Raw genomic sequence first — 27,892 nt, 5'->3', positions numbered from 1 at the left:
TGTTATTTAAATATTTATTTTGAAAGAAAAAGAATGCTCCTCAAGATGATTATCAGTCATTGTTATAAAGTATCTAAATACAGGCAACTGAGGTATATCTGTCTTTCTACAGGTGGAGTGTGACAGAGAGAGAGGCAGAAAGAAAGAAAGCCTGAGGGAGTGAGCAGCGGTGACAAGGACAGAAAGATTGCACATACAATGAACACATGAGGAAACAACACAAGGCTGGACACGAAGGGTGTTGTATACTGTCTGAAGAAGTGGTCTACATGATCATGGTGCAGCATTCATTAATTTCAATAGAAAAGGCAAAGGCTAAAATTTCCACAATTAACTACCAGCTTCAGTTACACTTTGAAAATAAAGCCATACAAAACCACGAATGCTAAACTGTGATCCACTAACTTGATAAAACCTTCTGCATTCGGAAAAATGTAGTTGAAAAATCCATTAGGTTCCAGCAAAGACTCAGCCCGCAGTTTAAAATAGATAAATCCCTCGAAAGCGTAATCATATTATCGCCAGTCAATTGACTTTTGCTTCAATGTCTTAAAGAATGAAAAAAAAGATTTGTCACACGACACTCTTCATGTGATTAAACCAAGATCAAACTGGAATATCTCTACACCTTTCTCCAATAGTTCAACATTTTGTGAATTACACATATTCACTTTTTTGCCTTGAGTAAGAATATTGATACCACTCATATCTTTCTCATAAATATAAAGTTACAGAGATGGTTAGCTTAGCATACAGACAGGAAGCAGGGGAAACTGCTAGCCTGGCTCTCTCCAAAGGTAAGACCAAATCTGCCTTCCAGCACATTCAAAGCTAACCAATTAAGTTAGTTTGATCCATAGAAAAATGGAAGGGTAAAGACTCAAAGTCTTCAGATTTGTCATCACCATCAGGTTGCCAGGCAGCTGGCGGAGACTTCAGGAGGTCACTGCTCCCAGCCAGGAAACAGTCCGGCACATAACGCCCTGTAAACCACAACATATTGTTTTTTGTGCTAATTAAACAAACGAGAAGTAACGTGGTTATTAATGAGCTTTAGATATGCTGGCAGCCATCTTTTTTTACCTTTGGACAGAGCGGTTAACCGTCTGCTGGCTGTAGAGGAAAGACATGAGAGTGGTAACGATATTGTCATCTAACTCTCTGCAAGAAAAGCAAAGAAGCCTATTTGTTAAAAAGTCAAACTATTGCTTTAATGATACACTTTCTTATTCTTTGTTCTCCTGCATAAACACACTCTCAGACACAGCAGCACAGCAGATCATGTAAGGCATACCAATTTGCTTGACAAACAGTAGGCAGCAATCATAATGACTTAAAAAGACAACACATTGAGACGTACATCCACGCAGAAACACACAGGAGGCTCAGTGAACGTATAAAAAGGGTCCGGTGTCGATTGTCAGCTCAATGATTCATGACCACCTGTCATCTTAAAGGTAAAAATTAAAATTTGGTTTATTGGACATACTTCTAATGAACAACAGCTGCCTTTCAACTGCAGTTAAGTCATTATCATTAAATATAGAACAGTATTGTTTAATATATGATTAGGGTTAAATACTTACTGGTCTATTCAGCAAATTCAGATTATCTGGAATAATTTATCTAATCTGGTTATACAAATTAACAAAGAGTACATTATGGATGCATTGTAGAGCGTATCAGCATGTAGATGAAGGCTGAAACCAGCTGAGGTTTTATGAGAGGCATACAGCTTAGTCCCACATACAGTACAGTGGTTCAGCCCCGTTAGATGTGTATGAGTGTGAGTGGGTGGGTGGTGTATTCATATGCCAGTGGATTTGAGCACATTTGTCTGTCCGTCCCTCTCTTGACAAGTACAGTTTTTTGACTGAACACAAATGATGAGTAAAACAAGATCAAAATGGAGAGAGAAAAAAAACACACACACAAGGAGTGATTGTATCCAGTGAGTAGCAGAATAATCAGGCTGATTGAATGAACTACAGTATCAGAGTCGGAGAGACAGTGCTCCACTTGTCCGTGAGGGTACAGTCCACTGCTTTCCTCGGAGGAAGTGCATACTGCAGTGTCAGTCCACCAGCCCTGGTCCATCCAGTAAAGAGCTAAGGGGAGCTTCCTCTTCCCTGTAGCCCCTATGAGTGTTCCAACAGTCAGAGGGGTGAGGAACAATGGGACAGGGACGCCCCATGTCAGAACTGTCCCCATCCCAAACGTTTGTGGATCACCACACACGGCAAATGTTGTCAGGGACCATGTAGCTGCTCTTGTTGCAGTTGAATGCTCTGGCAAATTCTGGGAAATTCTGAAGGGAGCCCAGTACTCTGTAACACACACAGAGGAGATTGTTGGTTGGGGTTTAAGTTGCTGTATTTGAAGGTTACTTGAAATTGAATTTCTATTTTTTTAAATAATTCTTTATCGAGGTTTTAAAATGTTAGATACTACTGTAATTTGGTTCCTGCCCTTTGCCTCACATGGCACATTGATGTAACAGAAAACAAGTTTTAATTTACCTGAATTTCCCTGGACTGTGGACATCTATTTTAATAGAATTAACAGCTTGCTCTGGTCGATGTGTTCCACACCACACCTGAAATAACAGAGATTAGGATCATACTTCATTAGACCAATGCAATGTACAATATACTGCACTATTTACAATCATCCATCCATATATCAGTCATCAAGCAAATTAATCAGTCAAGTAATCAATCAATCCAAACATACATCCATAAACTACCTGAGCAAAGTTTAGGAAGAAGAGTTGATTGTGGGAGAGGTCAATACCGGGCAGTGATGGCTCCTTTCCATGCTCCTCCACATAGTTTTTATAGGCCTGCAGTATTAATATGAGACATTTTATATAAATTGTTCCAATTTTGGTTGTTATTCTGTTGTCTTCATCAAAATGTTTTATTTCTGTGGATACTTCCTGTAGACTTCTTATAGAGTTCATATACTGGGCTGTTGCATGTGTGCTAAAAATACAACTGTGTTGTTTTCGAAATAGCCTGGTCAACTCAATTACAATTGGTTTATTGTGATATTTTGAAAGTTGCTGCAGCATCTAATAATAATCTATATTTCCAGCATTTAAATTATCATGTCAATGCTAATTCATGTCACTTTGGGTAATAGAAAGCCAGCATGAAACAATAATAATACTAATAATAAAATACTGGCATGTTGCCTGTTTGAAAAATTGTGTTACTCATGAATGAAATCAAATCTCCACTGCCCCAAATTGACAATTGTAATGTAAATAAATGAAATACAAATACTACATGAAATCATAGCTGATCTAAAGAATTATTATCTCAAGTCTTGCATATTAATCTGTGAATGCCAATTCTCTGTTCACCCATGGTAAAAACTGATGAAATCAGCAGCAACATAATGTCTTTCATTGGTGCTTATAATAGCTAAAATGACCTATTAATCTATCTCTTGATCTATTAATGTTAGCAAGCATATGGCAAAAACAAACCACATATTGAATCCCATCCTCTGTCATCTTTAAACAAGGGCTTATAAACTGAGTTCCCCCTTTTGTGTTCAAGCTCATTACCTGATATGCCTGCCGTATCCCTCCATTGTCAGCAATGTTCTCCCCAAGGGTGTTGTTACCATTTAACTAGAGTGGAGAGATAAGGAGGGAAAACACATAAATAGGCAGTATAAAAGGACAGAGGGAGCTGGTCATTTTTTCTACTGTAATGTCAGCAAATCACAGATATCACTTTTTTTGGGATACAAGAAATCATTGTCCCAGCGATAAATGAACCATTGTTCAAAGCAATAGGACAGAGGAGGAGAAACAAAGAGAGGGAGAGGGATTGACATGTCAACACAGAATATTAAAGGCACCTTAAGCAGAGAAGAGATGAGCCTGCAAAACTGGGGGAAGATAGAAATGGATAGGCTGGCAAAGGTAACAGGAAAGCAAATAAATGAGACAATGAGCAAGGTTTTGGGAATACCTTTTGAGTAAATTTACATTTTATGAGAACTTGTGGAAAGAAGAAGGAGAGAGAGAGATTGTCTATGAAGACATACATGTAGTCCATTGGCCAGGTCCCAGGAAAAGTTGCCATACTGATTGACGATGCACTTCGACAGGTCGAGGAATCTATTAGTGGACCCTGGTGTCCACCAGTCCTTCAGGTCACCATCCTTATCATAGTTACGACCTAAAAAAAAGCCAAATGCATGAAAGGTTGGTTGGTTGGATTTTATCAACAAGAAAAAAAAGGATTGTGACACTTCTCTAAGCCCAACCACCATTCCCATTGGATTTCTGGGTGGCTTGCAGTTGTGGATATCATTATAAAAGAGTCCTGACATTGAACATAATAACTTCACATAACCCAACGAAAATTAATGCTGTGGAAAATGATCTGAGGCAGCACAAAGAAATGACATTTCAAAAGACTTGTTTTCTGTGGTACCAGTTACAGAAAGGGAAATATTTCTATCCAAAGTATTATAATCTGCCAACACTGCCTCTGGGAGAAACAGAGAGCAACAGTGTGGAAAATCATACCATTGTCATCAAAGCCATGTGTGATCTCGTGACCGATCACCATGCCGATGCCACCATAGTTGAGAGATTTAGCCTGGCCTTTGCTGAAGAAAGGCGGTTGGAGGATACCTGCAGGGAAAACTGACACCAGGGAATAACAAAATAGGTATGTCTTCACAAAACTTTACAAAATGTAGAATGTTGAATAATTGCACAAATGTATGTTTGCATGTGCACATGTGAAAATACCTATTTGGTTTTTGCTGGGTGAGTAGAAGGCGTTGACAACAGCAGCTCCAGTTACCCACCTGCAGAAAACAGGGAGGATGGAATTAAAGAATGATACAGTAAGGAGCACTATAGTTCAGCATGATTCACATTTTATATTAGAATTAACCCGTGATCAATAACAGCAAGCTAATATTAGCAATGCTGCTGTGCTTAGTGGAAGGCGGAACGGTATGTGTGAGTAGGAGTTTGTGTGGGAGAATGCACTGTGCTAAATGCAAGATAGTGTGTCACCCACAAGCACCATAAGCAAATAAGTAATTTATTTTTAAGAACTTAAACACTTAACATTGCCTCTTTAAATTACTACACAACTTGTATACGGCTGTTTACAGAGCAATGATTTAATCCTGACCCCAGAATTATATCAATTAGATCTTACTCCTCTTTGTTGACTTTGACTCTGAGTTTCCGCAGGCGTTTCTTCTGCACATACTCCAGGTTCTGCAGAATGTTTTCAAAGTACTCCTCTGCACTGTACCCCAGCTAGCACCAACACACAGCCAGAGAAACAGGAGGATTAGCTTCGATGAGAGCTATCAACACTTGGTCATATATTCTCCAGCAAAACCAAAGCCAAGAATTTATCGAGATGTTTTCATAGAGCTGATACGCAGCTACGATGAACCCACTCTGTATTCTGTTACACTAATTCCGCGAAAGAAGAAAAACATTCACAATCACATCTTTTCAGACACTCACATCTTTGTACTCATTGTTAAGATATTTGTCATCCATGATGTTGTCAGAATAGCCTATCCGTTCCCGAATAGTTCGGGCCTGCAGAAAAATAGAGGAGACAATTTGATAAACAAACTTCTGAGTCATCTCATATAAAATAGAGTACAATACAATAAAACAGACAGTTCATTCCAGCCAATACCTTCTCCTCAGCTGCTATCTTGGTCTCTGCATCCATCCAGGTCAGGTCATCAAGGTTACTAATGAACACTTCCCGAATATCTTTTATCATCTCCTCCATCTGATGCCCACCCACCCACACACACACAAACACAAAGAGAGAATGATAAATCATAAATACGTCACTGATATTTGACAATCAAATGTATATCATGAAAAGATACCAACTGTCAGTATAGTGTGGGAGTTTTTCCTCATAAGATCTGCCATGAGGATCCAGTGGAAAGCACACACACAAAATCTTGCAACATATTGTGCAACACAGTCAAAAAATAAACTTCCCTGAGCCATCATTATATAGTCACATATCAATGTACAGAAGACACACTTTGGGTTAGAATCCCTCTTAGTAGAAGTGTGGTGAACCTGGGTATTATTACTGGTCATGTGGTAATGTGTAATGTGAATAATAGGACAGATGAAATACTAATAAAATAGTTTTGGGACATTTCTACAGCGTTTAAGACTCAACTTGTTGTCTTAATATAGTAGTATAGCAGTTTGGGGTTGCATTTTGTGTTATTGAAATAATCCAAAGCTTTATGACTTGTCTTCATGTAACATATTGACACGAATGTAGAGTTCTCACAATAGTGAGATTTTTTATATGCAAATTCACACAGTAGGTGCCCCAAAATCAACATCCAAAGCTCAATTTTCAGAGGGAACCTGCGGTGCAATGTTTAATGTTTATATAATGTATTGCTCTTGAGTTATAGTATTTACAAGAATGTGCCTGCATACTGAGAGACAGACTTACTGACGCCACCATGATGGCATAATGCTGTGCAAACCATGTACTGTACCATGGTCATCGGAGAGCAAAAGGCTAAATCTTGTCCACAAACAAAATAAAAACTAAATTAGAATGTTTCACAAAAAAGTTGCTGAACCAAGAATGAAAGGCAAATAGGAAAGGGAAAAAAACTAAAAACTGCAGTGACAGTGAAGGTTGACTTTCTAGATTCCTTGAAGTTGTTCTCTGAGACCTCAACAAGCTGACAGAGGCATTCCAGTGTCTCATCATATCAGCAGACCCCTCGCTTACACACTCCATGACCACTCGGACAACACACTGTGGTTCGCCACAAACCACCAGGGACAATACTGATGAGGCTTTTCTGAAAACCTTTAAGCATACATAACTGTGTGTGTGTGTGTGTGTGTGTGTGTGTGTGTGTGTGTGTGTGTGTGTGTGTGTGTGTGTGTGTGTGTGTGTGTGTGTCCTGTATGCATGCATAGATGCTTGTGGTTGCATGCAAATGTGTGCATATATCTGCATGTGAAATGCTATAATATAAATGACATGGGTCAAATGCAGGGTTTATAATGCAATGGTAAGCCTAGTTAAGCTGTATGTATCATGATAGTTTGAAATGTGATGATTTTCCATTATGGGCATTAATCCACTGCTATTGATAGCGATGTAATTCTCCAAATAAGTACGCAAGTTGTGCATAAACAATTTGTAAGCGGGGGTGACTGTGGCTAAGTGGAGAGCAGGGCTGCCTTTCAATCAGAGGGTCAGCGGTTCGATCCCCGGCTCCTGCTCTACTAGTCTCATGTCAATGTGTCCTTGAGCAAGACACTTAACCCCAAAATTGCTCCCATAGCTGCGTCTACGGTGTGTGGATAGATACTGAATTGTAAGTCGCTTTGGATAAAAGCGTCTGCTAAATGACTGTAATGTAATGTAATGTAAGCACATTTGATAAATAGCATTCATTATATACTCTAACAATCAAAAGTTTAAGTACTCATCATGCTGAAAAAAATTAGTGTTATATTATTAAATATTATATTTTAGATTAGTATGATTAGTATTTTACTGTTTTAGTTGGTCATTATTTTATCTATAGTAAAAAATCATAATGTAAAGGTTGATGACATTTGCTTGTGAAATATTTATCAGAAAAAGGAACTACAGCAGTAACTATAGCTAATTGACTAAATCTTGCAATGTCTGCCTCTAAATCATAGTGAGGTAGTATTAGTATGAAGTAGCATTAATGTAAGTACTTCAGTAGAGTATAAGTAATTCTACAATCTTGTAGTAGAAGTACAGTAATTGTGTAAAAGTACTGTAAAAAGTTACATTCCACTAATGATTATATCTGAAATGAAGCTTTGTAAGGAATGCTGCATGTGTGCCAGCTGCAAGTCAATTCAGCACAATTAGCACAATTACACACTCTATGGCTATGTATTTGGGCAAATGGGTGTTGGTACGTACTCGGAGCTGTGTGTCACTTTCAACACACACAAACACACAAACATGTACTCGGTGCAATGGGAAATCCACATGCGGGAGAAGGGAAAGGTCCAGAAGATTTACGGCATGTGAGACACTCAGCATGATTGCACCTGACTCACAATCTGACACACAGCCACAATGGTGTGGGGGTGATAACAAGGACAACTTCAGTTGCTTTCAATGAGTGCAAGCAGAAAATACAGAACTGTGGTTAAGACACATGACACAAATGTGACAAAAGAGTAAGACACAAAAACACACTTAACATCCAAAACTTATGTTCGAATACTGCATTTATCAATAACTGAATAAATGCAGATTCATTTCCATGATTCAGTAGTGTCGAAGTGTCAATAAAACTATTCATATTAATAATATAACATTCAATATTAAAAATATTTATTACACAGAATCTTCTCTGTCTATCAAGGAATTTAAAGCATAATCCACCCCCTACTGACCAGTTCTTTGCTCTTTTCAGAGAAGGCCTCCTGCACATACAGTCGTCCCACAGCATTGTCCATGTTGCTGTTGACGTAAAGTGCACATTGTCGCCACACGGCTGCCTCTGACGTAGTACCAGACAAAGCCTGCAGGGAAAGTTACGAGGCACCGATCAATTAGAGATGCAGCATAAACCACTCAGCATGTTGGTTAAAGAGACTTGTGACAATTCTTTATTTGCACCTTCATGTAGCATCACCATTACACTATAGGACTATAAGGAACAGGATGGAGGGGAAATTTTCAGTTATAAATGTAGAGGAAAAATGTGAATGCAGTGGAAATGTTTATTAGAGCACAACTTTAATCCAGATTGAAATAGCTCCACTACTGTCATGGAGTTTTTTAATGAAGATATTCATGGTCCCCAGAAGATGAATTCTACTGATTTTGGTGATACCATGACTGTTCACCCAGTGCCACAAAGAGGTTGACATTTTTGCTTTTTGAAAACAAAAATGTAAACCTTGAATTATTTGTAATGACTTTGGTGATCCCTTAACTTTTCCTCAGGTGCCACTGGCAGGTCAAAATTTGACTTTGCCCACCACTGTGGTTCAAGACAAAATATCTGCAATCCTAATGACATTCCCAGAAAAATAAATAAATAAACCGACTGGAATGTTGTCACAATCAGTTTACAAGCTAATTTTTAAGCCAATAAAAATCGAAATCATAGCTGCTAGGTCCGCCTCTTTTGCTCTCCACACGGATTGTTTACCCACATGGAACCAAAGCCTGCCCGAACGTTATTGGTCAACTACAAACAGAATGCTTACAATTGCAAAATCTTATCATCATATCAGAATCTTTTTATAGAGGCTATCTACAGAAAGATGAAGTGGCAATGTACCTTGCGGAAGGCTTTCCTGGTGTCCCTGTAATTTCTGCTCAGGCCCACCACCATGTTCATAGCAAAACGCCACACCATGTAGTTCTGCAGATCCCTGCGAGGAGAGGAGGGATGTTAAAAGAAACTGCCTTACTCACACAAAGCTACGATATATCAGTAATGTGCCGTTTTCATCGCAGTGCACTCCCGCCCCCACAATCAGGCTATCATACACAAACACAACTACAGACTCATACAAACACCTCTTGTTGTATCTGGCCAAGATGAGGTTGAGTCGTCTGTAATAGTTGGGGGAGTAGTTTATGACCTTCTCTGTGTCAGGAACGCTCATGTTGACTGTATCCATTATCTTTGCTGTAAAGTAACTCCAATTAAATACCTTCAAGTCCAAGAGCACAGACAAAGGAAAAAACAGCATTAGAAAGAGGATAGGAGATGAAAAAGTAACAGCAAATTCGGACATACAAGGAGTCTATTTTTACCTGGGATTCAACCTCAAGGGTGAAGTTGGCGTTCAGATCACCTAGTTCCATCTTGTTGTAAAGCAACACTGGGTTGTTACGGTCCTCTGGAGTATCAGTAGCCTTGGAGTGAGTAAGACAGAGAGGTGGAAAATCAAGAATGCTGTCACAACATAACTCTCCTGTTTCCTGACACGTGTACAATTGCAGTGCAGGTCCAGCAGCAACAAACATATTTGGAGTCCCAGAAGGCTTCAGTTCTGTAAATGTCAGGGCTTGAACAGTGTGGGTGTCTTGTAAAAGCCAGCAGCCGAGCAGAGGGTAAGTAAAGCGTGGCAGAGGACAGAACCAGCGCAGAATGACAAACGTGGAGTGTGGAAACCTGTTGGTGTTTGAGAAAAGTTGTTGTGTAGGGATCAAGCTGGTTAACGGCTTGTTTTACACAGTAGCTGCTCCAGACTGGAGCCACAAACACATGCAGGAGAGAGGTTTGGGCTACAAATGGAGGAGTGGAAGGTCATTCTGTCAGAAGCCGTTTGCTCTCAAAATCCTCCTGTTGTGTGAAGCTAGGATGGAAGATAAGGTATCTTTTGCTGGGAAAAAGGGTGAATGCATGCTTACATTGGCGATGTCCCTCTCCAGGTCCATTACTCGTGTCACCTCTTCTCTGATGCGGGTTTCATTGATGGCCAATCTCCGGTCTGAGCGAATCAGCTTTGCCAGGTCAACCATGAACTGCTCATAGGCCCGACATGCCTGTCAAACACACACTCATTCATGATAATCATATCTTGAATTTACTTTAACAGGAAGGAAAGGAGGTCGCTAGTTTAAATTTAACCAATGACCAGGAGTACATGGAAGTCATAAAGTAAAACCAGAGCAGAGAATGTTTGCCCCAATTGCACTCTGGATTGAGACAAAAACAAATCCGTTGTTTTTTTTGCCCATTTGACTTCAATTATCACGTACTGCCTCAGAGCACATTTTTATTTATCCATACACACCTGCTCATGAATGCATGCAAGTGTAGAACTAAACACAAAGTCATGTCAGATAGTTATGTTTTAACTGATGCCCTCACCATTTTTTGGGCATCAGGTTTACCGTAATAAACTCCTGGGGACATAAAACCCAAACTCAGTGGCACTGGCCCAAATAAACACTTTTAGCTGTTATCATCGTGCATTGGTTGAAATCTTTAATTATATTACAAGAGTGTGTATGTGCATGTTTGTACACTTTAAGAGTACCTCTGCGTAGGGTCCGGTGCAAGCGTAGTAATCTCTGGACAAGAGGCCGAGGCTTGTCTGCTGGTCAAACTGGCAAAGAGGAAGACAAGAAAACATACATATGTATTGAGATAAAGACATCAGATTGGAGTAAATTGGTGGGGTGATTATTTTCCAGCTGGATGGAAATGATGTGTGGCTTTCTGCTACAGTTTCACACCTACATGAATGATGTGAGAATTGGAGTCCCTGTCATCGGTGCCGACAAAAAAGTTAACCAAGAGTTGAGTCCCATATTTCTCATTCAGCTTGGCGATGACGTTCTCCAACTTCCATGTTTTACCTGAGTAAAGGAGAAGGAAGGAAAAGTGAGAAAGAAAAGGATTGCCTGTATATAACATCCTCTGTGCGTGACAGTGGAAAACAATACTCTACCATAGTCGGTCTCCCAGTTTTCCACAGCTATGGGCCACTCAAACACATCAGGCAGCATGTCGAGCAAAGGAGCCCCTCCTCTGAGCTCGATTAAACCTTACATGAAACGTATACAAACAAGCAAAAATCTGTTTACAATAACGGATACATTTATTTTATGCCAATTAAAATTCAAAAGTCATGTCCATGTATTGTACTTGTTATCAAGCCTTATTAATCTATTCCAATTTGGGGACATTTGAGGGGTTTATTGATGTCACTTCAAAGCTAAATATTTTGGAGAAAGTATTTATTTGGATCAATCAATGGATCAATACATTTTACTAATAATTGATAAAGATTACAGGTTTTTAATTATAGTTTAACAATTCAATAAACAAAGTGAGACACAGAACCTTTGATGACTGTAAGAAAGATTTTAAGACAATAGAAGATAAAAAAAATTAATAGTTTGTGTTGAATTCTGATGCCTGTTGACTCACTTTCATTGGTGCAGGACTTATAAAGGGTCTTAGCCTTGGTGAGAGCAGTGGCTTCACCCTCCACTGTTTTTTCAAGGACACCTACAAATAGAGCAGAGAAACAGAGCAAGCATGAAGGAAAGAAATAAAGACAAAGACAGAATGATGAAGGAAGAATGAGCATACATGGGAACAGAGGGAAGAGAAAAGAGAGAGGGGCGTAATAACTTAGGTACATAATTCTTTCATCTTTGTTGATTCAATATAGCATCCAGCTGTCGTCCAGATGCATTTCATCATTTTAATTAAGGCACGATGTCTGTCCCTATGTCAGAAAGCCCCAGCTAAAATAAAGTAATGACTTCAAACTGTGGCAATCCATAGCAACCAGTGACAACACACAACATGACATTAATCCACGGGGGAGAAACAAGAACATATTATGACTGAATTTAAAGAACAAAAAAACTCAAAATCAACTTTAAAGCTGTCATGCATAAATAAATGTTATGGAACATAAGGAAGAAACTTTTTTTCAGATTACATCTTTTTTTGAAGATTGTGTATAATGACAAAACTGTCTTTAAATGTGCACTGTGTAACTGTGCAAGCCACCTGCTCTATGCACTTTAATACAACTGGCTCCATACAATACATGTACAGTTATCGGTAAAAAAAAAAAAAAAAGATAGTTTGTTTCTTGGGTTGAGTCTGGGGTGGCAGAGATAAGGGAATGACTTATGTTTCATATCATTCTCCTCGCCTATGAGGGACTGCATTGCTGGGAGATGAGCGTGCGATGCATCCAGAGCTTCACTTGGGTCGCTGTGACGACCCAGATTCAGCCTGCAAAATAAGCAGACCAGACTGCCGGAGCTGGGATTTACTCTGAATTCTGAATTCGAGCTGACTACTAACTATAGGTCTGTGTCCATCTCCCAAAGCTGCCACACGCACTACTCTCTGCTAAGTAGTCTCCTGGCTGTGGGGTGGATGAGGCAAGGGTGCAAGTCATTTTCTCGTTTCCACCACTTTGGATTTAATCCAATAGACAAAACTAACAAAACTCAAATTCTGGCAAGATCTTACACATTGCAACTTTAATGCTCACTTTCCCTTACTAAACAAACATAGCCAGTCAGTTTCCACTATTCTGGAAATGGTGCAACAGTACACATGCCAGCTTTGAACAGATCAAACGTTTTATCTAACACTGAATGCACTGAAACGTTACATTAATTAATTTATAGACCAGGTACCAGGAACGCACATCAATAGCAAGTACACCAGTGCACAGTCAGAAATTGTTCCCTTATACTATGCACGGCCAATCTTTGCTTTGAAGGATTGACTAAATGACTAAACACAAACTATGTATTAGTTGCAGTGCAAGTGATCTTTGCATTTGAGTGGTTAAGATTATTTGGATCATTTGTTGTAAAGGTCAACACTGTCATATAGAACACAAATTGCAATATGCAATGCATATTTTCATCCCTGGTTGCTATAAAGTGAATTCTCAGCATGTAATCGAGGTGAGGCCAGTGACCTCAGAGTAAGGATGTCATAGCAAAAATAATAAGCTGGAACGAAATCAGGACGCAGTAAAGCTGAAGGTGTGGCAGTAAAAGGCCATTTGAAAACAAGAGTGAACACCATTGCTTGTTTTATTGCCTGCGTTCATTGCCTCTTCAACACCTGTTGTGGGCATGAACGCCAGTAGCTCAGCCTCAGGCCAGAGTTTCTAGGTAGACAGCTAATCAAAATGAGTGATAAGTATGTAAACGTACTCAACTGAGGGGGAGGAGAGTGGGACCAACAATACACTTTTCCTGCTCTAACCTAAGGCACAAAGTTGCATATTGCAGCTTTAAAAAGTAACCATTCCTTCAGGATGCGCTGACACTTTTCAGCAGCATCGATCATGAGAGTGAGTGATCATCAAGTTTCAACCCACATGGTAATTTCGGTATTTGCAAAAAACCACCATGGTGAATGCGAGTGTTTTGTTGTGATAGTGTTCCAAACTCTGTGCCCTTAGGTGAAATCCTCACACCCACTCAATGACTACCTGAAGCTTTAGCTCAACTTCAGCTTAAACTATCTGATGATCAGTCAATCGGTGCAAAACTCAACATTTTGTATAATCAGGGATTAGGAACTCAAATCCTGACTGAGTCACCTCAGCAAGTTGGTTCCCACCATCACGATTTACAGCACACAGTTGTTTAAATGCACAGTACGTAATTTCAGCCGCTAGGTGTCTCTCAATCAAAACAATAACAAAAGATGGACTTTGATGACATCGTGAGTGGGATCTGGCAATTGTTGTCCTCATTGTTGTTGTCCTCATTTTTAAACAACCATTATTGTTGAAGAAAATCTAGTTGACGTGATTTAGAAATCATGTTCAAGGACAAGGTAATGTTTTCAATTCATTCACGTTATGTCATTTTATTCAATGAAACAGCCGCAAGTAATGCTAATTAACTACCCAAGTCAGGTAACTTAGCCTACTATTATGAGTCAACTACTCAAACATCCACTGTAGCTAAATGTGGACAGCTTCAGCGACAGAACGTGCAGCATACTCGTTGAATAATTATGCTCCATCACTCGTGAGCAGTACAAACAATGGTTACCAATAGAGTGACTCACCACTGCAGTTTGCAATGTCATCGCAGTTTTACTGTACCTTTAATAGAATTACAGATTTCTTTGTATTTGGTTTGAACTTTGTTGAAAACATTTGGTGTAAAATAAGTACATACACAACTAAAAAATATATATAAAATAGGTCTAGTCCTTTTTAGACATTTTTACATGGAAATAATAAGTACAGTGAGATTTTGAAGGATCCCTTGAACACCTGGTTATGATATGGTTCATTGGAGCAGCACTACATTACATTACAGTCATTTACCAGATGCTTTTAGCTAGAGAATTCAGATTCTATCACATTCATACACCATAGGCACAGCTACGGGAGCAATTTTGGGGTTAAGTGTCTTGCTCAAGGACACATCAACATGCGACTAGCCGACCCTCTGATTGAAGGACAACCCTGCTCTCCACTTAGCCACAGTCCACTTATCCACAGTTGACCACTAATTGGAAAAACTAAACTGACAAATAAACCATTATGTAAAACAAAAGAGCATAATCATATATTTTATATATATATATATATGGAAAACCTCATGACGTGTCCATTTGTTCTTTCAGATTGCATTATGTATAATGGAAGACGTAAAACTGTTTTAAGTCTAAGAACATGTGACAAATGTCATGTATATACAAAATGTAAATTGCAAAGTTTTTATGAATTCCACATATAAAAATGTTTGTCATTCTAAATTCTTGTATATTTACATTTTTTATTTATTCACAAATTCTGGCTTTGTAGTATGTGCAAGGTGTGTCATGAATTTATTATATGTTTTCTCAACTAGTTCCGATTTATGCATTTGGATTGTTGTTGATTGGGAGCTCAAACATTAGTTTATTCTCTGTCTGTTTGTAGCATTTGTAAGTACTCCATTTCACAGCTTTTTGAAGATTGCTATAAATCATGGGTATCAGATAGCTTAGCATCGGAATCTGCCACTTGTGTGCATTCACAAAGATGCCACTTGTTGACATCCACCAAGTAAGCTTGCCATGTAAAGCTGTGTGTTTCAGTACAATGCTTGTATCCATTACTTTTGTACAATAATTTAAGGATTAAGATAAATTTGCATGTGGATTTAAGAGCAGACCGTACAGGGCACAAAGGCTTGGAAAAAGATTTTCATAACTGTGCATGCGCACTGGGATGGACCCAATAGCGACAGCTCTTAGAGGGCTACGTCTGTACTCATAGAACCTAGAGTAACAATCTTTTAAAACGTAACTACATCCAGCAGCTGGTTAGCTTAGCTTAGAACAAAGACTGTAAGATACTTTGGCACTATTAAAAGATTAAAAACCCACCTACCAGAAACCATAAAGCTCATATATTAACATATTTTACCTCATGTTTAATCAGTACATAAACCAAAGTGCAAAAAACAACAATTTGTCATTTTATGTAGAGATATGTTCTGGACTATTTCTTGTCAGGCAACTATTAGAGACTTCAGGAAGTTACTGGCCCCGGCCAAGAAATACTCAAATACATAACCTTGCATTAAATGATGATCAGATAGTGTTCAGATTAAACAAACAAGATAAAAGTAGAGAGATTTAGAAGTGATTGTTGGCAGATTTGATGGTATCATCAAGTATTTCTGAAGATCATGAACTTTAAATATCATTACCAATTAAAAGAAAACACTGTAAAGGGGTATCATGTAGGAAAACTTTTTGACTTTGAGTTTATCACACAACTCATGGTTTCAGTACTGCTGGTGACTGATAAACTGAACTCCTATGTTGCATCAGGATCAACAGATATACACCATCCAACAGCACATCTCAATGCAATGCCAAGATCAATACAGGAAAGAGGATGGATCTTCAATTGCACAGCCAACTTGACAGCAAACTCTCCCCTGAGTCCATCATTCATGTCACAGTGAGTCGGGATCAAAAGATAAAAATGAGGAAAATTTGATTTTTTTTCTTTCTTTGTAATTTTCAGGAGTTAACGGCAGGCCCAATCACAATAAAGACTGTTAGATAATGCATATTTAAAACAAGGTTTATCCCTTTCTTTCAGCTCCAATTTCATTTAACGTCACATCAGATCATCGTGTCTTCAAAACACCTTTTGTTATTGCATAATTTATCAAATATCCAGTCTCATTCAACTTAGCAGCCCCAAGATATTCTAAATTTAATTCCATATTTAATCATACTCTTTTTCAATTATTTTCATTTGCTCAGTGCTTTGAGTCATTCATATCCCTTATGTCTACTTGTTTCACTCATTGCATGACTGACTTTCACTTCTGCCTCTTTCTATCCTTTAATTTTTCTAATCCTTCCATTTTCTCATTACCATGTGTGCACTATTTATGTGCTCATTTAATCTTAATGAAGTTCTGAGATAGGGATCCTTCACAGGGCGCTTCCTGCAAAAGGGCACAGATCATGTGTGTATGATTGGATTACTGACTGCCTGGTGCTAATGTTTAACCACAGCAGAGGCTTAACCTATCACTCTCTCTCTCTCTCTCTCTCTCTCTCTCTCTCTCTCGCCCCATGTGTGTGCGTGTTTGGATTTATTTGAGAATGGATTTTGTGCCACCTGATGTTTGTTTGAGACATCGCGTCAATTTGAGCCAAACCACTCAGCATGATACAGAATCTGAATTTGGAGTTTCTTCTCTCTGCATTGCCATTTATCCATGACTGCTTCTAGTTCCAAATGGCATTTCACTTGCAGTGTTTTTCCTACTAGAGTTCTGCTTCTAATTTATCATCATGAAGCATATATTTTAGTATACATGCAGAAACCTTAAATGAAGTTGAGACTGAAATGAGTTGACACTTCATGAGAGTGATTAGTCTCAATCTGCAAAAGCAGAGCTGTTTACTGTTCTGTGTGTGGTATAAAAACATGAAAAACAAAACAAAGACTGCATTGAGAGGAAACAAATTTGACAAAAGAACAGAGAACAAGTTTAAATTGCCATTCCAACCAGTACATTAGCCCAATAGAAACTCCCATAACTACTTGATTGAGGTTCATATATATATATTTTAATTTTTTTATTTTTTATTTTTATTTATTTTATTTTTTTTGTAAGAAAATGGGAACAAACCAGTTCAATCCCATTTTGCAACTATGGTGTCAGGTAACATCATTACAGTGGTTGCTGAAAACAGTATTCCTGCTCAACAGTGTCCTGTGGGAAATATATAAGCTTTCAGTAACAACACCCACTGGCCCTGTGATCAAGCCAAACATTGGACATCTACTGTGCACCATATACCAATTATGCCATTGACTCAGTAACATCTTTTCAGTCAAAGTCTAAATATCCAGTGTTGGCTGAGAAACAGCAAACAGGCCAGATTTTTACCCTGATGGAGATCTAAACTCTTTCCTGTTAATCATAAGCATCCTTGCTGACAAGAAAACATATTCAATTCAGGATCTTTTATTCAATTTATTTTTGTTGGCCAAGAATTGCTGCATTAATAGTCATAGTATTTTACTTGGCCACAAAGGTCTGGTCTGCTTTCCTTATTTGATATGTTGATGAGAAATACGGTATTAATGGTGTTGTGCAATGGTTCTGACTGGAATTTTGAAGGTCATGTGAATAAACCATTTATCGCAGAAAAATTTTATCGCAGTCTGTATTGTTTGACGCAAGTTCTGTTTCAGTTATTGTTATCACAGGAAAAACACAGACATTCTGTCTCTGACTATTAGCTGCATGCCAGACAAACAGCTCACATCTAACCACTATTCTATCGTCACAGCCACCTCACAGACATGCTTCGATGCTCTTGGTGATGCCAAATTCTCTAAGAAACATAAGCTGGTTCCTGTGCTGCATGCCTCTGGCGAGAATTTTCTCTGTTCAATGAGATTTAGACCTGGAGTCAGAAGCACCTTGTGTAATACAGAAGAGATGCAGTGTGCTCACACGCACGTGCTCAAGCACGGATGGATGTCCGCACATAGAGCCTATAGCTTGGAGATTACTTCCACATGCTGTTTCACATTTCGTGACCTATCCTCCTGGCTACAGAGCTCTTCCTCACCTCTCCTCAAAGCACCTTGGTTTCTGTGTAGTTCTCAACTTTATTTTCTTTTATCACACTTTTTTTGTCTTTCATTTCCCCTCAGTATTGAAATCCTTACTTTCCCTCTTTTTTTGTCTGTTGTCCTTCTTCCTTCCCTTTCCTCCCCTGACACAAACTAGCAAGTAATTAAAATGCTCATGGTCAATTGGGTAAATTATTGCACAGTATGCCACACCTGAGTAGGGGGAGGTGGAAAAACAAGCTCACACAGGCGCGTACAAACACATGCACACACAAAGCTGTGGTCACAATCGGTGTCCTCATTATGAATCATTTATGGCCTTTTACAGCAGCAGAGAACAATCCGAGGCATTTACAAGCAACCACAAATCTACACAGCTATTCACACACATACACATGCACGCAGCCTTTTTTATTGCCGTCTTGCAGCCTAGAGCGCTGCAGAGTCCAGGTGTTTCCAGGCCCCTGCAGCTGTTGACAGGAAAAAAGATCCGCTTGTCAGCGGGTGGTGGTATCCAAGCAGGTGGCAGCAGCCAGTCCCGAGATCAGAGGTTGCATGTTTGATGTCACATCCACAGTAGAGGTCACAGCTCTACTGAGGCCTCGCACTAGTCACTAGTCAAATTAATTCTGACAGCTAGTATGTCTCGTTGTTACTGCACATGTTCAAGAAAACAGAATGCACACATACCTTGGTTAGAAATATAAAGTATGATCTTAGATACATAGCATTCCCTTTTTATTTCTCTCTAAAACACACACAGACCCAAACACACAAAGTCAACCTGAACATGTGTGTGTACAGTACAGTCGGAGGCATTCCAACTCTGACTGGTAAGACACCCTGAAGGAATGAGCACAACAACAACGGTTGGTGGGGAGATTTAAGCTGTTGAATGATTAAGACCAGTTCTTTAGCTGCTCCATTCCTTTCTGCGGTAAACGCAGAATTTAGATCACTTAAGTCAACGATTTTAAAACTTAAACCTTTGCACTTTGTCCAATATTTCATCATTAGTTGCAGAAGTGCATTTTGTATCTCTATCCCTGCTTTCAGACCTCTGATAAATCTGCTTAGGTGTAGTACAAGTACAACAAAGTGTGAAATGACGCCACACACTTACACAGAGACGTGCTATGTACGTGCACATACAGTAACACAATGCCAAAAATGAGCCCATTTTGAGCAATGTTTATTTTACTTTTCCCCCTTGTGTGTGATTTTTATGGGTGTTAAACCATGTAGAAGAGAGCAGAAGAGAGCAAAGCAGAACAAAACAGATGGGCTATAAGTTGTTGGCAATGTACAATACACCAAAAAGTTAATATGCATAATTTTTCTGACAACTCTTATAGTTGCATACATGCTTTTTTCTAGCAACCTGCATACCAGCATGTCATGTTTGTTAGGAATCTAATTAGAGCTCTCTGAATCACATAGAAGCTCATGTTCAAGTAAATAATTGTGAAGGAAAAAGAGCCAGAGTTTCAATAGCACACTTTTATAATTACACTACGCAGAGTGAATGAAAATGCACTTTTGCCACTACAAACAACTTCGAAAGAAAAGGTATACACATTAATAACGACCATTACATGCAATTTCTAAACCATAATGAATGTTGTATTGATCTGTGAAAAGGAGTTTATCAAGAAGAAGAAGAAGGAAAGTGAGAGCTGTCAGTACAGAAAGAAAGACAATAGCATTTCATATGCAGCACTATCCTTTCAAACAATAATGTGGTATGACCAATTAAGACTAAATGTCATGCATATCTTATTTTGGATTGAATAAAGACATCTAGTCATTACCCCCCACATTCAGCTTTATCCTTATGAAAAATAAGTTGTCATCACAGGCCAGATGGCAAAAAGAAAAAATGCTGTCCCAGACACAACGGTGTGTTTTTCCATCTAGATTGGACAGATAAAGTGCTTGGGGTGGTAAAAATTATCTGAGTCCACAAGACGGGCTGAACTTTAAACCCAGGTTTTCATTTCCCACTAAGGATCCATCTATCTCAACCCTCTGAATCACTCCATTACTCTTGCAGTATAGCTGCACTGTCGTTTTCATAGTGGAAGGACACCGGCATATAAATTGTAAATTTACGGTAGAAGAAGAGTTCCAGTTGTCCGTGGAAAGTTTGTGCGCCTCGAAGATTTAGCACCCACTGCTCAGGACGCGACTGGCCTTCTCACAGACAAGTCGAAGTGAAGTATGGACCCTGGCGTGCACACACAAATCCACTAGTGCTCTCACGTATGCAGTGTAACGTGACCCTTTCTATATCAACCTTGCCAAAAGAACACTAACAAGACTCTAATGTTTGCTGAAAGCTGGCAAAACACATGAGACACACACGCAAATGCAAACTTGCAATGAAGATTGTTTCTCACAGCCTAGTCTTTAGAAAACAGCCTGAAAGCAACACACACACACACACACACACACACACTGATAATGCCAGTTCTGTTGACAAATTCTCCACTCACATGGTGTTACTGAAGCCAAACTCCCATGGCATCCATGATATCTATAGCGCTGCAGTCCCTGAAGAACAGCCCTCTTCAGCTCATATTCTCGAGGAACTTAATCAAGCTGTTCTCCGTCCTCTTACAATGCAAGAGGACTTACTAGTCTAGCTTTAAAACTCTTAACCATGGACTAAATACAGTATCAATACTCACAAGTTAGTACCCCTGCCTGTATGTGTTACGGCCTTTCTGTATGTGGATCTTGATTTGTTTGTGCGAGTAGGTGTCTAACCTTTGAGAATGACTTCCAGCTCGTCTCTTAAGATGTCAAAGGTGCTGTATCTAGAGCTAGTCTCAGGGATGATGTTCTTTTTCAGCCAGCCCCCACAGGCGTACTGGTAGAAGTTGTCACAAGGATCCACGCTGGCATCCATGTTCTCAATGAGGCGAGAAGCTGCAAGGACAGAGAGGAAACAAGCCCTGTGAAGTGGAGGAAATGCTTACCTAAAAAGACCTCAATATACTGCAGGATAAAGGAGAATGATGCAAAATCAACCGACTCAAACAATATCCTGTCCTCTCATCAGTTTTATGGACAACTACATACACTGTTTGTATGCAGGGCGTCATTTTATCATTTAATAGTTGGGAAATATGCTTTTTTGCTTTATTTTGGAGAGTTAACCTAGCAGAGCATAAACACTGGGAACACAAGGGAAGCTGACAAGTTCTGACTAACGGTACCAAAATCCACCTACCGGCAACTGTAATGCTCACTAAGCTTTCCTTAGCGGAGGTCATTGTGCCTGTCCGGCCCAGCACATAAACCACAGTAAAAGTAAAACAGTATCATGGCACTGATTGGGTTAAGTTTGGCACCAGTCCTGAAAATGTGTGAACTTTTTTGAGCTGCAATTAAATTACATGAGGCAGCTGACAGATCTCTAGTGACAAGTCTGTCAGTCAAATCTGACTGAATTGGGACATTGGTTTCCCAAAAATGCATCGCAAATGATTGGTCGTCTGTTGCTGGAAACTAGAGGAAGAATTATATATCTTTAATTTACTGTGGTAGTGGTTTTCATGAAAATTAAACTGTTGTTCTATGAACAATGTCTACTGAAGTGAAAAAAAATATATATATTTAAGAGGTTGTTGCATAAAGGATTAATAAAAGAAGTGTTAGGACAATATACTGGAATGCTATAGTAAGAGACTTTGAAATTGGGTTTGTGTGATACAAAAAGGTTTCCGCAGCATGGGATCATGTGGTCAAGTTATAAGAGCTTGGATGTGTTGAAATATTTCAGTTTTGGACACACGCTGCACACATATAAGCTGTACATACATGCTTATACACATTACCAGTTTCACAACTTCTCCTGTACAATTCTTGATCCGAGAACAATAACCCTTTGCAACATGTTTCTGCTGATCAGGACTGTTCCTGTTTGACTACTGTTTTGACTTAGTGGCAAAATATTCACAATTGAAGTGGCTATTTTCTCTAAGTGTGTCTAAAAATCCCCTGGGTCTCTGCAGCAGTCTCAATTTCCACAATCTTTCCCCCTCTGGGGAAAAAGCAAAACCCTATTATTGAGACAATAAAGAGAACATACGAACAAACAAAAACAGACACAATGCTTACCTGACTGCGTGCAGTCAGCTGATGTGCAGATTTCATCTGTAGGAAAACGCAAAACAAATCATTATTCAGTGGAATTTTTGCTGTCATCACGTCAAACGCTCACTCTCTCATCTCATCTCTCTCATCTTAGCCTTTTACTTCATATTATCGCCATTTCACACACGTATAACCCCGAACTACTTAGAAGTGTGGCTTTCATTCTGTCTAGAATAATTTAGGTGCTAAACTGTTAATCAAATTCAGTCTGACATATATTGACACGCACACACACACACACACACACACACACACACACATTAGTGAGCTGTCATTTGACCACAAATACACTGCTTCATGTGTTACGTGTGAATGCACATGGTGTGCACACAGTTGAGTGCACACAGGTACAAACGTAGTCATTAAACGTTCTCATCTTCCTGACATGGCAGCTTACACATTTATCAACAACAAGATTGCGGACGATAATAATACACGCACAAAAATAGGACAACCAATGTTGTATGTATCATGAGATTACATTTGATTGGCTTTTTGACAGGTTTTTGACCTGCTGAACTTCCAAGTTGTTCATTTTGTCAGTAATGAATACGTAGATCTATTAATAAGCTGTTTACTATCCTTTCAATGTCATACAAGTAGATAGCTTTTCTTGTACCACATCTCGGTGATCCATCATCCTTGGACTTACTAATGATTAATAAATCATCAGTTACCTAACAAAGACTTTGTGTCAGTACTAGCGTAATACATTTTTATATAAAAGTGGAAAAAGCAAGCAAGGTCAGGATATTAACAACTAAAAAACCCATGTGATACTCATATTGTGAAATTGATCTGAATGAAGCAGGCTTGATTGGTTTCCCAAAGTGAGGACAAATTGGTGGGGGTGTGTCTTTGAGTTCACTGTTTTCATTTTAAATGATCCATTTGAATTGATGACATTTACAGCAAGATATTAGACACATCATTTTTCATAATTTACAGAAAAGTCTAAATTTTAAATAAGCTCAATGTTTTGAGGTAAACATGGTTGTTTGAAAATGCCTGAGAACAGAAAGGAAAGTCTAAAAAGGACCTTTGCACACTGCATTCTTCTTTCTGGCTCAGTGGTTGTACTTTTGCACTATGCTTTAAAAGCACACAGCTCAAGTGTCTTCAGTTCACCTGAACAAAATGCTGCTCTCAAGCACGCTCCTTCGTGCTTGCTATTAACCATGAACTCAGCTGGAATTGAACTTCAAAAGTTCTTAAAAGCTCACTTAATATTGCGGTGACCAGAAAAACAGAGAATGTCCTCTAAGCTGAATGGCTCCCGACATAAAAGTTTTTGATTGCATGACATTATTTTTCTCAGGTTTACTACATTTTTGTTAACATAAGTCTGTTTATCTAGGAACCACTCAGGTTTACATATATTTCTCACTCTGTCCTCTGTTCTCTCTTCAAAACTCACCAGTCTTCTGTGTGGCAAAGAGGATGATGAGGGCGACGATGACGATGAAAAGCAAGGAGACAATAGTAATAAGGCCGACCTCTAGGGAGGTCCAGCGGGGCTTCTTAGCCGACTTGGGGGGGTTGCTCTCCGTCATTCTCAGGACTCCTCCTTCAGCTGCCGGCTGTATCAACTCACCTGAGAGAGGGAGAACCACAGAGGTAGAGCTGAAACCATTTGTCGACTGGTCAGCAACAATTATGATAATCAATTATTCGTCATTCACCAAGCAATCATGCCAAACACTTAAATGTGAGAATGTGCTGCTTCTCTGGTGTATATAATTGTAAACTGAGTATTTGGGGGTTTTGGACTGTAGGTTGGACAAAACAAGCTATTTGAAGATTTATCCTTCGGCTCTGATTTATTTATTTTGTTTAACTTTTTTTCTGACATTATATCAATGAATTAATTGAAAAATATGAATGGATAAATTCACTGATAATGAAAATAATCATTAGTTGCAGCCCTAAACAGAAGACAATAAGACATAGATAACATAGAAGTTTGGTGAAAAAATAAATACAAGTGTAATTCATGAACCAAAGATGAACTAAAGAATTTGTCAACAACGCATACATTTTCATCGTTTCAGCATTAATTAAAATCTAAAAATCAATTCATCTTTGAAGCCTTCAACCAAAAATGCCAAACACTTCTCAAATGTGAGGATATTACTTTTGCAACATACCATTTTTAATTAAAATATATGCATTTTGTCATTGATAATGGCAAACATTCAGTTAAATCTTCAGACTTTTCAGACACAAGTTGAAAAAAGAAAAGGAAAAGAGTGAAAGCGAGATAAAAGACACCTGGCAGTGATAAGAAAGCAAATAAGCTAAAAAAAAACAAAAAACAAAGACAAACAGTATATTGTTTTAACAAGTATTGGAGCAAAAGGCAAGAACAATAGAAGTTCTTACCCTCTGGTGGCAGTACACTCCAGACAAAAACAAGAAACACACACTTCTGAAGAATGGAAAACAAGAGAGACCTTCCCTCTGCTCCTCACTGTTGTTTTCCGCTCTGGGGCCAAGTGAGAACTTTACAAAGTTCATGTAACAAGCAGTTAAGTCTATCTCTGAAGGCAATTAATCCTTAATCCCTTACTGAAGTCACACACACACACACACACACACACACACACACACACACACACTTGTGCAATTACGACAAGCACACATCCACAGCCATGCTCTCACACACACTTTTACAAGCTGGTGTCATGAGGCATCTGTGCAGATGGGTGGGTCTCTCTGCGTGCTGGCTGAGATGAGAGCGCCGCCTGACCAAAGGACAAAGTCTCTTAGCTTCCTTTGAACGAGTAGACAGCCACAGGCACACAACGTCACCTACTGTAATAACCACAGACCTGCTGAATGTCAAATCCTCTATCATTGTTCTTCGTGACTAAACAATTGCCCAGTGTAAAGTAAACTACAGTCACTATTCAAGCTTGTCATTTGCCTTTACTGTTTAAATCACAACAGGCTGCTTTCCCAACTCCACACCAGCACTGTAGGCTACAGCATGCATGATGTCCCTCTGGAGCATAAGATTTACTATAGGTCAGTGGTGGCCCTGTATGTAATGGATATTTTTCCCTTTGCAGTGTTTGTGTGGGAACGATGTGATTCTACGACAGGCATAAAGGCAACAAAAAATATGGGCAGAAAATGAATGATCAAAAGCCTAAAAACAGGAGACGGGACAGTGGAATGACACAAATTGATGTGTTAATCTCAACTTCCTGTCAACCTGCCTCTGGTTGGCTGCAGGACAGGGCAGAAACTTTGCCAAGCAAGCAAACACTTCACAGTGGCAGAAGTCCCACAGCTCTAATGAAACCATTTGTGCATGTAAGCTTTGGAGAGGCTGTGCATTATATTCATTTACGTTAATACTGACAAGTTTCATGGCAAGAAATGAAAACGTCTGTGAAATTTATTGAAAGGGAAAAGGAACATAAACATAGAGTAAAGGAATGTGCAAAAATTAAGGGGGGGGGGGGGGGGGGGGGGAACAGAGATGGACACTTGACACAGAAAGGTACTAAATCATGTGTAAGTGAGCTGAGGGCATGTTAGATATGAATCTAAAGGAGCTCTAACTGTACATGCATGCATCACCCTTATATAATGCTTTCTGCTTTCTTTCTGTGAATTGTGCACATTTACAATCAGATAATTCCAGTTCCCTCTCAACATTGCTTCTGGGTGGATTAAGGAACCACAGCTCTTTAAAGATGTTTGTTCAATGAGGGAAGAAGGCCTAATATGAGTGTGAGTTATTTGTAAAGTGAGCTGTCATTTCTGCTGCTGGTGTGACTGCTCCTGTTGCAGGACGCAGTCACTAGTTTTACTTTTCTTGGTGTGGCTCTGATGATTTGTCTTCAGCGTGTTTTGGTAGGTATGTGTAAAAACTCTCTCTTACAATTTTTTTTTTGTCAGTCATGATATATCTGAAACATAAACAGTTCCCGTGTCTTGTGGGACCTCACAAACCCCCTTCAAAATTAAACCCATCATTCACTGAGACGCCTGAAAATACCCATTCGTCTGCACGCACACACACCACACACACAAGTACACACACTACTTGTGCAAAGTCACTTTTTAACAACCTATATCTCTGAGAGCCATGAACATGTCATGTACTTAATTGAGTTTGAATAAGTACAGGAATGTGGCCTACTTTAACTTAAAATAACACCTTCTCTGGGATATAACTTTCAGCACTGGGCCTAGCTGCACACTGCACACTGAAATCACTTTAAAAAGACTTGATGCCCAAAGGTGCTGTGAACTAGCTGGAATGAAGTCCACCTCTTAAATTGCTTTCCTAATGGTATTGATAGTAGTATGAATGAAATAGGAAAAATAAAGGGATATAGCACTTACAGCTGCTATACAGTGAACCAAAACCACAAAGTAAGCTTGGATACCCAGCTGTGATTCTATGACAGCAGACTGAGATGTTTTCTGATAGCACCAAATGCAACTGGTGTTAAACTCCAGTGATAAAAATATTCAGCTGCAGAACACACGGTGAGCAAGACGCGGTTAAATGCGTGCCAGATCCTCATCTCCTGTTGCACGTCGGGAATTCCAAGGGGGTGGCATGATCAACTGGTGTATGCTGCCCCGTGTCACCCAGCCGGCACGCGCGCACACGCAAAAATAATGCACTCACGCGCGCGCACACACACACATACACACAGACGGAGACTCACACAGATGGCACGGCGTTAAAAAAGAAGCGCTCGGGGTGAGTGAGCGACTTACCAGATGTGTCGGGAAATTTTCGGTCGATGATATATATGGGCATCACATCCACTGATCCATCAAATCCAAAAAGCGGGCGCGAAGTGCTGATCGATCTGTGACAGATTATTGTTTGTGCTTCACCCTGGATTTCAACAAGGCGCAAACCGATCCCGCCTCTCTCTCTCTCTCTCCCTCTATCTCTCTCTCTCCCCCCCTCTCCTTAATATTCTTCTTTCTTTGGCTTTATATTCTACGAGTGCACATTCACACAAACACACACGCGCGCACAGACCCTTCACTAAAACTGCCTACCCACGGAGGATCGCTGAATTCAAACGACCCATTAGACTCTTGCACGGTGCAATT

General features: G+C 39.4%; 1 protein-coding gene across 2 annotated transcripts; it reads right to left on the bottom strand.

Annotated features, from left to right (window-relative positions):
* LOC137873773 (neprilysin-like) lies at positions 1-27,892 on the bottom strand. Of its 2 annotated transcripts, none has more exons than XM_068712175.1 (23): positions 27,545-27,892; positions 24,219-24,395; positions 22,766-22,801; positions 21,410-21,571; positions 11,959-12,039; positions 11,477-11,572; positions 11,266-11,384; positions 11,063-11,131; positions 10,431-10,565; positions 9,831-9,932; positions 9,591-9,727; positions 9,349-9,442; positions 8,453-8,581; positions 5,700-5,798; positions 5,519-5,596; positions 5,199-5,302; positions 4,778-4,836; positions 4,550-4,669; positions 4,063-4,196; positions 3,575-3,640; positions 2,747-2,842; positions 2,520-2,596; positions 1-2,327 (listed from the first exon to the last, which is right to left on the bottom strand). In XM_068712175.1, the coding sequence occupies exons 1-23, from the start codon at positions 27,585-27,587 to the stop codon at positions 2,228-2,230; spliced, it is 2,313 nt and encodes a 770-aa protein (XP_068568276.1). In that variant the 5' UTR covers positions 27,588-27,892; the 3' UTR covers positions 1-2,227. The 2 variants fall into 2 exon arrangements, with proteins under 2 accessions (XP_068568276.1, XP_068568284.1); XM_068712183.1 differs by lacking the exon at positions 27,545-27,892 and adding an exon at positions 25,184-25,416.

This window comes from Cebidichthys violaceus, unplaced genomic scaffold (genome assembly GCF_023349555.1).
Source record: "Cebidichthys violaceus isolate CVI_PGR_0920_01 unplaced genomic scaffold, fCebVio1.0.p SCAF_1, whole genome shotgun sequence".
Lineage (NCBI taxonomy): Eukaryota > Metazoa > Chordata > Actinopteri > Perciformes > Stichaeidae > Cebidichthys > Cebidichthys violaceus.
Note: the sequence above shows the minus strand (reverse complement) of the source record. Positions and strands in the feature narration are given on the sequence as shown.

Bases quoted from the DNA above. Each gene is read 5' to 3' on its own strand.
- LOC137873773 (XM_068712175.1), bottom strand. From the start codon at position 27,587: ATGCCCATATATATCATCGACCGAAAATTTCCCGACACATCTG. The intron at 9,933-10,430 runs GTAAGCATGCAT...ACTCACTCCAAG, and splicing joins TGGAGAGGGACATCGCCAAT to GCTACTGATACTCCAGAGGA. The intron at 5,799-8,452 runs GTCAGTAGGGGG...GGTGGGCATCAG, and splicing joins CTGAAAAGAGCAAAGAACTG to ATGGAGGAGATGATAAAAGA.